We start from the raw sequence: 14,080 nt of genomic DNA on the forward strand, positions 1-14,080 counted from the left end.
GCATTTCTTCTTAACTAATTCATAAAGTAATTTTTAAACATTTTGGTGAGTAGCAGCACCCCATTTTCTTCACTGGTCGTACAGAAACCAAAACTAATAATTAGAGGACTAACTACCTATTACAATCATTTTAATGATACATATTCAGTGCCAGGTCTGCCCTCCACAGTACAGCATAGTCTCTCCAGTGAGCCCTCTTTTGTCCAAGCAGTACAATACTGAGGAGACTTTCACTGTTCCACAATCCTGCTGTGTTGCAGGGGTTTGTTACAAAGATGGACTCTGCCACATTAAGCACTGAGGTAGAGTTGGAGTTCTGACCTCTTTGTTTGGCAAGCTGAAGAGAAACTCTCGATCAAAGCGTCCTGGTCTTCGCAAAGCAGGATCTATAGAATCCAGCCTGTTGGTGGCTCCAATTACCACAACCTCTCCTCTGCTGTCTAAGCCATCCATAAGTGCCAGAAGTGTTGATACAACAGAGCTAAGAGAAGAATACAGTTTTTACTCAGCAGTTAATTTTCTTCAATTCCACATAATGACCAGTGCTCACTCATAAAAGATGAGCTCTTATTGATAAAATGCTGACTAGAAAAAAGACAAATCATTTTAAGACATAACAAAATAGATAAGGTAACACAGACCTCGTGGTGGTAGCAAATTTAGTGAATTGTTTTTAATTACTATTTAAAGATTATCTGAAATTAAGTAGTACTGAATTACTAGTTTTCAGGATAAATTAATGTGTTACATCAAGTTAAATAGGTTATGGTCTTATTTTCACAAAGATCAAGCAGCTTCTATGTTGATAGAAAACATGCCCTACCTATGAACTTGGTCTTGTTTACTGGACCGTACAGGAGCAAGACCGTCAATCTCATCAAAGAAAATAATTGAAGGTCTCATCTGGTAGGCCTACAGTGAGAACACAGGAATATTGACATCAGTAAAACAGCACTGTTTGGAGGAGAAATGCACAAACAACACTGTGGTTGCAAAGTCACTGGAAGGAGATTTTTCAGACCAGCATCAGGGATTTCTACTCATTGATCTAAAGTAGTGCAGTGTCATGAGTAACAAAAGGCAGGAACATAGGTCAACCCACTGAAACCCACAAATCACACCACTGGTTTTTACAGCTATTTGGCAACCACCAAGAACAGAGCTGGGATTTAACTGTGTGACAGGTTCTGGAAGCAAGCTTTGTTACCATTTTCAAAATGCTTTCACAGCCTGCATTTATTTCCCTCTGATCAAAAATCACCACTTCTTGAAACCTTTTTTGCAGCTGTTTGGATTTTTCTTTCCTGAGGCAAAGAGTTGGGGGTGTGTGTTGCTTTGCAAGGTTCTCTTGACTGCTTTACTAACTTTTCCTAATTAATCTCAAGACTTACAGCCTCTAAAAATGTTACTGAAAAATGAAACCCTGACAATCACACTTCAATGGAAGGAGTTGAGGAAAAAAGAAAAAATTTGCTCTTGACCACAGAAAGTTAGTTACAACTCAGACAGAACATAATGCATTATTTAAACTTACCTGATCAAATAACAAACGAAGCTGTCGTTCCGATTCCCCGACCCATTTACTCAGGCAGTCAGCACCTTTTCTCATAAAAAAGGCTACTCTCCTGTCACCTTGGCTACATTCATTAGCAAGTGCACGAGCAACCAATGTCTTTCCAGTCCCTGGTGGGCCATAGAATAGACAACCTCTGCAATTTTAAAAAAATTCACATACGAAAAATATCATAGAAAAGTACCTATGAACACCCTCATCCCTGAAGCACACAACTGTTCTCTCTTAAAGCTCTTTTCATTGTTTGTTATACTTTTAAAGTTACTGAAAACAAAGAATCTGAAGTCCTATTTCAATATACCATCACTGAGTGGACAGATGCATTTTTAGCCCAAGCACAGCAAGGTTCTAGTTACAAGTCCAATCAATTGTAAAGCTGATACTGGAACTTTTGAAAAAAGAGTTGATGGGACAGACAATTGGACATCCACTAAACAAAACTGCAGCTGACTAACACTTGCAGGCTGTTTGAGTCCACTTGCATGTAGAACTCAAAACCACTCTGCCTCCCCATTTTTGAAGGCAAGACACTTAAGACATAGTCTCACCACACTGCAAATCTTTGAACCTACATGCTGGATTCTATCCTTTTTTAAAACATTAATTTTATTCTACTGCTAAAAGAACCCAAAAGCACCAACAGTTAAGATTCTGAAGTGTGGAAACATAACAGTATTTCAGCTGAATATTGTCCTGAAAATAGGCAAATTAGAATTTAGAGTTTTAAATGGCAACCCTTACCTTGGAGGCTGAATTTTGAACATCTCAAAGACTTCTGGATAAAGCAATGGAAAAACAACCATCTCTTTTAAAGCGGAAATGTGGTCAGCAAGACCGCCAACGCAATCAAATCGTACCTAGAGATAAAGACAACAGAAGACATTTTAGATGTTAAAGCTGCAAGCTGGATAAAGTTCCATCAGAAATTAGATGTCAACACAAAGGAAACATTCATGCCAATTTTCAAACTGCTTGAAACAAAACTGTAAGCCAAGGCAGTTAATAGATAGCACATTACTGTACAAAAGCTTTCATAATTACTGAAAATGCCTCACTGACACAATGAAGTAAAACCACTTACTGAACAATCTATTTGCACTGGATCAACATCAGCCAGACTTGCTCTGATTTTCATGTGATCTTTAGGAACTCCCTTTAAGTCATTTTTCCGAAAGTTGACAGGAAGAGACCTGATTTGAATTCAGGAGAAAAAGAAAAGCGCTTTCTAACTTACAATGTGGATTTTTGATTTCCTAATAATAGCAAGTGAATGCAAAAGATCTTATAAATGAGTGTAAACTTCCTGAATTGTTAAATAATCGTTCCAGCTGCTTTATGCCCACAAGTAAAGAAAGGAAAATGGTCACTCCAGATATTAAACTGAGTTAATTATTTTAACAACTCTTAGCACTTTATAAATATACATGCCAGTCAACAGATCATATGTAGGAATACAAGCTTAAAACAAGATACTCCTTATTTGCAGACCTTGGACTGACAATGATTCCTGCGAGGAAGAAAACTGCCCCTCCTGACCCCCAAACACACCGATACTTTTCAAATACTTTTAACCTCTATATTCAAAATGTTACAGTCCAAGATGATACTTATTTTAGTTGGTTTTAACATTATAAAGGCTTCCCTTGGAACCTGTGTGCTAACAGACTACTCTGAAAGAAATCTGAGATATCAGGCTGAAAACATATCTGTTAGACTGTTATTAAAATAGTTTTTCTAGGGCATTTGTTAAGAAACCAAATACCCGTCATTTCCTCTATTTATAACATCTTCTGTTATAGTTGCTTTCTCTGTGAATCAGCTACTGTAAAGCACAGGAGCAGCAGAATTTTACATTAAGAAATTTCAGTGTTGCTAGCCCCCTTCCCACCTAGAAATCAAACTGCTTATTAAAATCAATTCTAAAAATCCGGTTGTAGAGAGTCCAGTTACAGTTGTATCAACAGATACAATTCCCAGAATTTTGAAACTGAACAAGATGATGATAGTTAACGCATCACAGTTAGGAAGATGTAAAGTCCTCCCAAGTAGTCTCCTTCCTCCCCTGTTCTCCAATTGCATTAACCTTCTTAAATTTCTGTTCTTCCTCTGCTTCTCAAAATCCTCTTCATCATCAGATGACGAAGAGGAATCACTGCTGGGGACTGTGTGTCTCCGTCTGCAAACATTCAAACAATTAAAAAAATTAAAATAAACGGTAAGTAATATCACAATTGAAGTGATCACTGTCTCAATTTACTTTGAGATCTAGTAAATTTCCAGATTACTGTACTTCTTAGGAACCTCATTTCAAACTACATTATGTGATTTTCTTAGTGACAGCAAAATTTCATTTTTATAAGGAAGATAAAATGTTTAACCCATGTGCAAAGAAATTTCTTAACCAAGTTACTCTTTTTGTCCACAAGCTCTCACCCACAAATCAAGCTTCACTTAGCATTATGTATCTACTCTGTGAAACACCAACCTCCTAATTTCAAAATCTGATTTCAAAACTGTCCTTCCATAACTGCCTGATTTCAAGGATGCTAAATAAAGCGCTCCTATCTAGCAAGGAGTGGCATTCAACACTTGCAGGATGCTAAACCTATTTGTCATTACTATTGCAATTTTTAAGTTAGAATTTCATTTAACATTTTGCTTGCTTTATAGTTTCATACAGAAACTGGAACTGATTCCAAAGGGAAACTAGAATCAGTACCAGAGTGGTTAAAAAAAATTCATTAAAACTTCCATACTCTAACTAAATTGTTTTCAGTTTTAAGAAAGTAATTTGCATTCCTCAAGATATAACAGTCTGAGATTTTTCAGCGGGAGATTTTGGCTTCAATTCCAGAACAAATTAATTCAATTACACAATCTCAGCCATAACCCTCATCATCACCATAAAAATTGCATTTTCTAATAAAATCTAATGGCCAATGAAACAGATGGGCTTTCCCCCAATATTTGCTTTTTTTATACCCTCAGACTACCACAGCAATAACCATACTCTTAATATCTAATTACCAGGAGTCCAAAAACCCTTGAAAGCAGTATTCAGTCATGTGACTGACAGCACTACTGAGTAAGAATTATCACTAACCGAACTCATACCTGTTAGTTCCCTTGCATGAATCTCTCTGTCTGACAGGTGAAGGCCTGTCTGAAAAATACCTCTTACGTTGCCTTGGTTCTGTTGAAAGTAAAAAAATTGGAATAATGTTACAAACAAGTCTAAGAGAAAGCAGGATTCTAAAAGAGGTGGAGAATGGGATGTGTATCACCCATCTCTAAGTTCTGGGGAAGCTTCAAGGGTGAGGAGAAAGGTTGTTTCTTAAAATCAATGCATACTAAAAGCAAAAACATACGCACCTGAGTTTTACAAATTGAAAACTACTAGAAGAAGGTCATCAAGTCTGTTTAATTACTATTCTTTCAAGGGTACATAGGCAGCATTTTTATTGAAAAACAATAAGGATGCCAAAAAGCAAAGAGATAGAATGCACAGAGGGTATATGCATTTAACAAAATTGCAGGAAAGAATACAAGTTGAGTGTATGTATGTATTTTCATTCTTAAAAAACCCCACAACACTCTCACTTACATGCAAGAAATTAGCTCTTAAGAGAAGCTGTGCCTATAACCTACTTTGCAATGGAGCTTGATAGCGCTCAACAGTTTTCCTCTGCCGAAAGAAGTAACGCTTTCGAGTGTCTTCACCATCATCTTCTTTGGCTTCACTTTCTTCTGAGGAACTCCCTGCACATCAATATTATGTTGCACTGTTTAAGTACTGTTGCAAATTACATTAAATTCAGAATGCACTATATCTCATGTATTTCCACCAGTCCACAACCTCTCCTGCTGTAAGCGCTTTGGACAAACAACAACTTCTCTTCCACTGAAAACCTGTTTTGAGCTCACTATGCTACAGCCCTAGAGTCTGTGACTGTGGCTTGTAATATCAGTAGCAGCACAAATTCTTTTCAATAGATGAAAAACACCCAGTAATTAATCCCACCTCAATTATTTAAGACAAAGCTTTTGGCTAGACCATAGTCAAGAAAACTTAAAACAGACTTATCCAACAATGCTACCTTGATTATCAGCTATTTCTTCATCAGTCCTTTCCGTATCAAGGCTTTCCTTAAAAAAAAAAAAAAACAACAAAACCACAAAAGATCAGTCACAAATAAGCAGAAAACCTGTGGGCATATTTGGTGTCTAAACAGTATCATTATCAAGGCATTCTATATACACAGAATATTTAATTATTGTACACCAAGAGAGAACAGGAACATCATTCTGGAACCCAGGATTAGTAAGATTAATAACAAGGGTTTCCACTCTAAAATAGGAATGCAGATCCAAGAAAAAAAAAATCTATGAAAGCAGGCCATGACAATGTTTAGAAAACAAAGTGACTGCCATTCAAAAGGACAGCAGACTAACTTAATTTAATAAAGCAAAACTGTAAGAGAAGAAATATGATTGCTGTCTATCACTGAAACATGAGATCCTCTTGAGAAAGGGAAATCATCTCCCTGTGTTAAATATCCTACTTATATAAAAACAGAAAAATAAATTAGTATCTACTTCTGTGTCGTGGAACTCCTCCAGGTCTCCCATCCTTCGCCGTCTACGCATCTTCTCCATGTCATCCAGTTTTTGCAAGACTGCCTCTGCAGTACTAAGATACAAAGGTGACATATGAAAGTAAAAATAGGCAAGTACAAAAAAGCCCATTTAGAACAGCACACAACCATCATATTTTAATACAGTGTGCACAATGCAAGTCATTGACACTTAGCCAAATTTTTCAATGCTACTTAAAAATTAGGTCAAATGTTTACTTTTTTATAGAGATAATTAAGAACAAATGTATGAGTACATGCAAGTATATGCATATGCAAGTATTATGCATTGTTTTCAGATTTATTTCCCTCTCTTGATGAATACAGTAAAAACTCCAACTATTTTAGTAGGAAAAAAGAATTCTGAAGATCACAGTATATTAACAAAGAAATTATGGCAGTTTTTCATAGCACTTTGGTTGCTCTGCATGATAGCACTGAGTCACTTGGTTCACAGCCTTCCTCAGACAACAGATTGCTTCTCTACACTGCTATTTAAATTTCACATTGATTTTCAATGACTACTTATGCTAGACACAACGTCTTACTGCTGTTACACTTTGCAAACCTTTCAGAAAACGAATTTAGTTTGAGCTTCACTGAGGGAATTAAGCCACAGACAGGTAGAAACCCTTGGATTGCTTCACTTTGCTAGTATCCAATTTTCCTTAGTATCTTAAGTTAAATCTACTAAAAATCATAATGTAAACTGATTGTTTTGGTTCACAACACATAAACCAACCCAGCCCATACATACCAGACCAGGTTGCTCAAAGCCCCAACCTGACCCTGAACACTTCCAGGGAGGTGGCATCCACAGCTACTCCAGGTAACCTATTGAAGTGCCTCACCACCATCACAGTAAATAATTTCTTCTTAACATCTGATCACTCAGATATAGCACATACATAGCAGCTCATCGGAAGTCTCAGCCTGACCAGTGAATGCAGATAGCTCCTGCTGCTAGGAAAAACAAAATCTTTTTCTGTTGTTAAAAGGAGAAAGTCCCTAGCCAATATTTTGCCATAGTACAAAGGGTTGCTAATGCGGCTCATTGTAGTAGCTTTGCAAGATGGTGAGAAAAACCTCCTTACTTTGTTATAAGTTTGTCAAACAAAACAGATTCATTTGTATTGCTGTAACGGCTTTGTTGAAGTCTGCAGCTGCGGCGAACCTCCAAATCCCCATTTTCTTCATTGACTTGCTCTGCAGCTTTTGCATCAGCTCTGGTCTTTAGTGTTCTGGACACTAAAATGTAACACATAAACCTTTCTGTGATGGAAAATATGTCAATCCCTTTATTTCACTCTTGCTCTAGGAAAATATAACACCCCCCACCTTGTATTTTAAAAATGTAAATACTGAATTGGAAGTTATTTTTGTGATCACAGCATTCAGCTTAAAGTACTTCTGCTTAAACTATGTATTTAAAAGTCTGATTTGTATAGCAGCTTTTTAGTAGACTGGAAAGCCAAGCTGATGAAAACAAACACCCAGCTTTTGTTCCATGTAGGAGGCAAATTTATTCCAGTTAGTTCTCTCTGGGAAGGTGAAAGTAAGAAATGCCTACCTCTAAGGTGTTTTCCCTCCATTTATGTAAAATTGTATCTAACAGTGTTTTCTAAAAATTGCTTATGTGAGAGGTCTCTTCTAAAGATGCCTGGTTTTTGGTACACTGTTGTTATTGGACATGAAATGAGTACACAGAAGCTTGGTAAGTCTAAAAGAGAAAAAGACTTAGTTTTATTCAAACATTTGGTATTTATAGAATTTTAAACGTGACCGTGGATTGGAGGATGGAATTACTACTTCTCTAACTACACTGGTCTAAAGATTAATCAGTAATTTCTCTGCACTCACAGAGAAACATGTAAACTATTTTATTTATACATGAAATTGTGTGGGAACTCTGACTCTCAATATGTAAACATTATCAGAAGGCTAAAGAAGTTTTATGAAAACTTTAAAACTTTCAGAAGAAGTAGAAAAGTAAAGTTAATACTTTTAAAAATCAGGGCAACAGTACACTGTCTAAGCATGCAAAATTTTCATTTTCTGCACCATGACACAAAAACCCTAGAAGAAATTCCTCAAGATAAACTGATTATAAAGAACTCAAAACCACAAGAACTAAAGTAAGAACTTTGCTTGCTTTAAAAGAGATCTGCCCAATATTTACCAGATAGCATCCTTTGCTATGCGTTCATTACTTGTACTATCATTACAACAGTTAAGAGAGGTCAGTGAGAGAGTAACAGATGTATCACCTCATCTTTTTAAACACAAGTAGGTAGGTTGATCTCATCACCACCAACTATAAAACTAACTTTGAGCTCAGTAAATGATAATTTACATTACCCAAGAAGAACTTGAGTTCCTACATACAAAGTGCATTTTGAGTCACTTCCCACATTCACCTGTACCTGGCACAATGCTGCCTGGAGCTAAAGGATTTTCCTAGATGCCACAAAGTGACATCATAGCATCAAGCCTGCTTGTGTACTCAGCATGACAAGTTGGTTCAAAGGTGAAATGTTCAACTTCAGGGACACCTTCCCCATGCCAGTGTGAATTACTTTATAATGGACTTGTGTACAGTACTGCAACATCCCCTCCTACCTGAAAGACTGATTTATAGTTAACCTGCAAAGGTAACCAGTTCTGCAGACACCAGAAAAATCATTGACACAAAGAAACATGAGCTAAGGAACAGATTCTTTAAGGCCTAAAAATTCAGGAATTCACACTGCATACTTCCCAAGGCTGAAAGGAATTAATAGCATCTCCTCCTATTTGCATCTCTTTTCAAAAAACTCATTGGAAAATCCTCTCTTTGTTATATATATTCCCACTATTTCAGGTGATTTTGGCTGACGAGTTCAGAAATTTTTGGGGCCAAGGTAAAGGGACAAAGTGACCAAATGCATCCTTCTCAGAAAGCTGGTTAAAAAGGAATCCCTAAGGAATTATACTACATACCTTGTTTATAGTCTTCCTTCTTTGGGCCCGATTTTGGCTTTTCCAACTGCCTACATTAAGAAAGAGAAGAGAAGAAAGGAGAACCGAATTGTATTAGAAGCATTGTACAAAAGTATCAAATCACATTGCATAGCACATTTCACCCTCAGCACTGGGGAACTTTAATCTGGTGCTCCATGTCATGCAAAGAAAAGCCTGTAGACTCCAGGGAAAATTTGGATCCCGAGTCCGCTGTGTAGCATATGCACGCAGCTCTCTAAGGACAGGTATTTCCCATCTTGCTCATCTTGATGTCTCAACAGAGCAGGTAATATCTCAGTAACCAAAGTGAAGGAGAGAATCTCCAAGGACCTGGGAGGAGATGCACGCCTTTTATAGAAGCAGAACACTTTTACTATGAAGAGTGTTTCTAGTCCTAAGACACTGACACATTAACATATTCTTATTCCCTTGTGGGTTTTTAGGTGTAGATTTATCATGATGTGACTCACTGTGCATGCTTTCACTTTTGCTTTTCATTCTATGACTTTATAAATAGAGATTGAACACTGAGAAATACAATACCTTGAAAAGTGTCGATTGACATTTTCACTTAATATTTCCATGCTTTTGTCAAAGCTAGAGTCTGAAGAGTGCAGCATGCTTTTTCTCATCGATCTTGAAGAGTGTCCATTGAAACATTCAGTGTTGCCAGAGGAAAATTTCTAGGAAAAGAATGAAGCATGTATTTATCTGAAGCACCTATTGCCTAATTCCATCAAGGTTAGTCTGTTACACTCATGATTCAAGAGAGTTGCCAACTAATGGCAGGGAAGCCTCGAACTACTTCTGCACCAAGAAGTAGCTCTGATGAAAAAAACCACACCACATTTCCAAGAAAAGACCCAAAATCTTTGATTTCAAAATTGGTTCAGTGATCCCAGTAACCAAAATCTCACCTATAACATGCAGTTGTTCCACCCCTTGGGAAGGGCCAAAAATTACACTACAAAAGGAGGGGTTTGGGGCAAAAAAACCCCAAAACAACAACAACCAACCAAATAAGCAAAAGAGAGAGAGGAAAGTCCCTCTGCTTGCTTTGGATCAGCTGATGGACTGTGTCACTCCTTATCCCTGAAGGGACACTTTCAGGTGAGCTTTGTGCTTCCCAACTGTCTTGGAACAGACCTGGGAATATTCACTTATATCTACTGCTAATAGATCTCTGTAACTATTCCTTCTGTAACAGCATATTTTAACACTCTGTAGCTGGTGCATTTACCACCAGCAATTCAGAATCTGCTTTCCTGTCACTTCAATTACCTGCCCTATTTGCAAATCTGGATCCTGCAAGTGCCTACTGAACTCGGCCAGGCAGCCAGTGTCCAATGGGCTATAATCACAGCTTAGGCCCAGCTGCCCCCAGCTCTTCTGATCTCTGAGGAGCAGCTGGAACCTAAGGGGGTTCATTTCTGCTAGATTTCTATAGCTTTAATCCAACAAAAAAAATTCCTAGTACTGGGATTAAGATCTTTTTGGAAGAGTTTTCCTCCTGTCTCTGTTCCATTTATAATGGCATTCAGAGGGATATAAAAATACTTCCTTGCAGAGGGTAGCATTTATCCACAGAAAACCAAAGGGAACTCAGCATATAGTTCTTCATGGATGTTCATCTTGTTCACATTGATGTTTCTGCAAGGAGGATGCTATCGACTTTTACTATGTGAGGAAAGCTGCGATGACCATGGGAAGCAGCTTGTTCCATTTACAACCCAAGGTCTCATTGTGAGTATGCCAAACTAAATCTCACACTAAAAAGGGCAGAAAACAGACTGGACTATTCTACTTCTTCACACTAATATTACCAAGAGATAATTCCACTGACTGATGGAGATGATGAGTGAAGAAGGACCACAAAGATGTTGAAAGGTTATGCAGGGAGAAAATTACAAGGGCCACAGCCCAAACACAATTTAATCTAACTACTGCTGTAAAAGACAACACAAAACATTTGTACAAATAAATCAGCAAGAAAAGGAAGACTAAAGAGAATCTCCATCCTTCACTTGATGCACAGGCAATGGCATATGGCAATGGATGAATGGATAAGGAAAAGGCAGAAGTACTTTGCCTCAGTCTTCAACAGTAAGACCAGCAGTCCTCATGATACCCAGACAGGGACAGAGAGCAGAAGGAAGCTGCCACAATCCAGGAGGAAACAGTCAGTGACCTGCTACACCACTTGGACACCCACACTTCTACAGGCCCCAAGGGGATCCCACAGCACACAGTGCCACATCCAGTTACTCCTTGAACACTTCCAGGGGTGGTGATGCCTTTCCCTCCGCAGCCTGTTCCAAGACTCAACCACCCTTTTTGTGTTAAATTTCTTCCTTATGTCCAACCGGAACCTTTCCTGGTGCAGCCAGAGGCTATGTCCTCTTGGTCTGCCACAGGTTACCTGAGAGAAGAGATTGATCACCCACAACCTCCTTTCAGGTAGTTGTAGAGGGTGATAAGGTCTTCCCTGAGTCTCCATGCCTCCAGGTTAAATACCCCCACCTCTCATCTGCTCCTCATTACTTTCTAGACCTTTCTCAGCTCTTGTCTTTCTCAGGATACATTCTAACACCTCAATGTCTTTCTTGTCTTGAGAGGTCAGAACTAGACACCGGATTCAAGGTGTGGCCTCACCATTGCTGAGTACAGGAATCACTGTCCTGGTCCTGCTGATCACATTGTTTCTGATACAGGTAAGAATGCCCAGACAAAAAGGGAACTCAAATATAGTTCACAAGAACAAACTTGTTCAGCTTTGGGAATTATAAACCTCCAAGTAGGGTTATAGACCTGGAGAAACAGGGCTTCCAAAGGGGTAGTAGCCACTTTGGATGTCACTGGGAGACTCACTCATGAAACTTTCTGGGACTGGAAGCCTGGAAGAGAATAAAACCAGCAGATGTTTGATAACCTTAGATCTCCTGTTGTATGCTTCTTACTGCCCAGGGATGAAATGAGCTGTATAACTAAACATAGACAATATGCTGATATCAGAAAAGAACCCCAAAAGCTGCCACTACCATGTCCTTGCACATCAAGACACGAAAGAGGCATCAGGACTTGAACATGAAGCTAGCACCAGTTCTCATGATCTCTCTTGGAGCACTTCTACATTATTTATACACAGACCCACAACAGAGCCCAGCATCCTATAAATGGGGTGATGACTTCACTTCAAAGCACAGGAAAGGTTGACAAAAAGGAAGGAAAAAACCCAAAAAACAACCTTGCAACCAGTTTCATAACTATGATTCTGCTTTGGTTTCAGGCATAACTTTAATTTCCTCATTCCTGTCTTGATGACATGCCAGCAGTGTTATCTGCCTAATGCTGCACAGCCTTCCCTCCTGTGCAAAGGCTGAACGAGCTCCTGACAAACATTTCTAGTGGAGACTGCAAAAACAAAGCTGTGATCTTTAAGAAGATCCCATGACTCTTTGTAAGGGGGGGGGGGGTAAAAAAACCCACCACTGCAAGGACTTTTTTCCTTTTTAGTTCAGTAGTCTTGAATAAAATGGCACAAAATGTAAAAATATAAAATTAATTCATACAACTGAGACTCATGAAAGACTTCTGCTGGAAGGAAACAGAGTCTTTGAGAAGCATCACTCCAAAGTAGGGCTCCCCTGAAGAGCAGACCACTTCTGAGTTGGATCAGGTCTGCCTTTATTTGTCACAGAAATGCAGGACAGCCTGCAGAGTAGAGCCTGACTTGGAAATAGCAAAGTTTTAGTTTTTTGAAAGCTATATTAAAAACAATGGAAAGTGAAATGATTCAGTTATTACAGTTGCAATGCTGAGATGCACAGGCCACTTGATATCTATCCTTTACCATCTTCTAGTAGGGCAGATCAAGATTATCAAGAAAGATTATCAATAAGATAATCAAGAAAGCTCAAGTAACATTTTCACTGGTTTAGGTTATGCGCTTTAATTAAGTACAGATGAGCCCCGATTTCTAAACATTTTCTTTTTTAGAGCATACAAAGCACTATTTGGATACAATTGACTAAGGAGTATTTAGCAGGCCCTTCGGGCCAAGCGGAACGCACTCAGAGGTCCCATGTATTTCGTGTCGCGCTGGCTTTGATGCATTTCTGTCATCTAAACAGAGAGCGCTCTAAAAGCATTACCGCAACCGATGCAAAGAGCTTTCTAAGATCTTCTCAAGGTAACTTTTTCAGATAGGAATTGCACCAAAATAAACGGGGATGGGGAATGGCATACAACACACCAAACCAGAGGCGATGCAGGTTAGTATTGCCAAAGACCGGCTCTCAGCACGCTGCCACAGCCCCCGCACCAGGGCTAGTGCCGAGCCCCTTTTAGCCGCGGGGCGGCCGGGAACGGCGGGCGGGCCGGCTGCTTCTTCACGCACCCCCAGCCGCAGCCGCCTGCCCCAAACACTCGGTTCTCCCCTTTCTCCTCCAGGGAACACCACTCCGCAGCGCTTTCTCCGCTCCTCCCCTCCGCCCGGCCGGGCCCAGCGCAGCGCCGCCCGCCAGGCCGCGCTCACCCCACCCCCCCCGCACTCACGGCCTCCTCGGCCCTCCGGGCGCCCCTGGACACCGCGGCCCTGGCGGACCCGGAGCGCGTCCATACGCGGTGGCTTCTGAGCGCCGGGGGCTCCAGCGAAATGAACTCGGAGCTGGACTCCAGGAGGTCGAAGGGGGGCCGGCGACAGCGGCTGTCGCGGGCAGCCATGCGGGGCGGGCAGGCAGCGCTGCTCCGCAGCACCACCATGGCGGGGGGAACGGGACGCGCCCCGCGCCCGCCGCCGCGCGCGCCGCCCGGATCCCTCCGCCGCGCTCCCTCCCGCCCGCTCCGCCTGCGGCGCCGCTCCCGCCCGCGCGGC

The 14,080-nt window shown here is 40.1% G+C and overlaps 1 protein-coding gene across 3 annotated transcripts in view; it reads right to left on the bottom strand.

The window, feature by feature from the left end:
• Window positions 1-14,080, bottom strand: part of ATAD2 (ATPase family AAA domain containing 2) — a 59,061-nt gene that overhangs the window by 44,695 nt on the left and 286 nt on the right. For 2 of the 3 annotated variants that reach the window (XM_021546575.4, XM_085572493.1), the window contains exons 1-14: window positions 13,762-14,035; window positions 9,751-9,890; window positions 9,187-9,236; window positions 7,302-7,455; window positions 6,170-6,263; window positions 5,671-5,719; window positions 5,222-5,332; window positions 4,688-4,766; window positions 3,657-3,749; window positions 2,655-2,763; window positions 2,315-2,430; window positions 1,535-1,709; window positions 824-912; window positions 322-481 (exon numbers count right to left, since the gene is read on the bottom strand). In XM_021546575.4, coding sequence (XP_021402250.1) covers window positions 322-481; window positions 824-912; window positions 1,535-1,709; window positions 2,315-2,430; window positions 2,655-2,763; window positions 3,657-3,749; window positions 4,688-4,766; window positions 5,222-5,332; window positions 5,671-5,719; window positions 6,170-6,263; window positions 7,302-7,455; window positions 9,187-9,236; window positions 9,751-9,890; window positions 13,762-13,968 — 1,626 coding nt within the window. In that variant the 5' untranslated portion in view covers window positions 13,969-14,035. Of the gene's footprint in view, window positions 1-321; window positions 482-823; window positions 913-1,534; window positions 1,710-2,314; window positions 2,431-2,654; window positions 2,764-3,656; window positions 3,750-4,687; window positions 4,767-5,221; window positions 5,333-5,670; window positions 5,720-6,169; window positions 6,264-7,301; window positions 7,456-9,186; window positions 9,237-9,750; window positions 9,891-13,761; window positions 14,036-14,080 lie in introns of those variants that run through there. The other variant, XM_031504078.3, reaches the window with a different exon arrangement.

Source organism: Lonchura striata, chromosome 2 (genome assembly GCF_050655825.1).
Source record: "Lonchura striata isolate lonStrDom1 chromosome 2, ASM5065582v1, whole genome shotgun sequence".
NCBI lineage: Eukaryota > Metazoa > Chordata > Aves > Passeriformes > Estrildidae > Lonchura > Lonchura striata.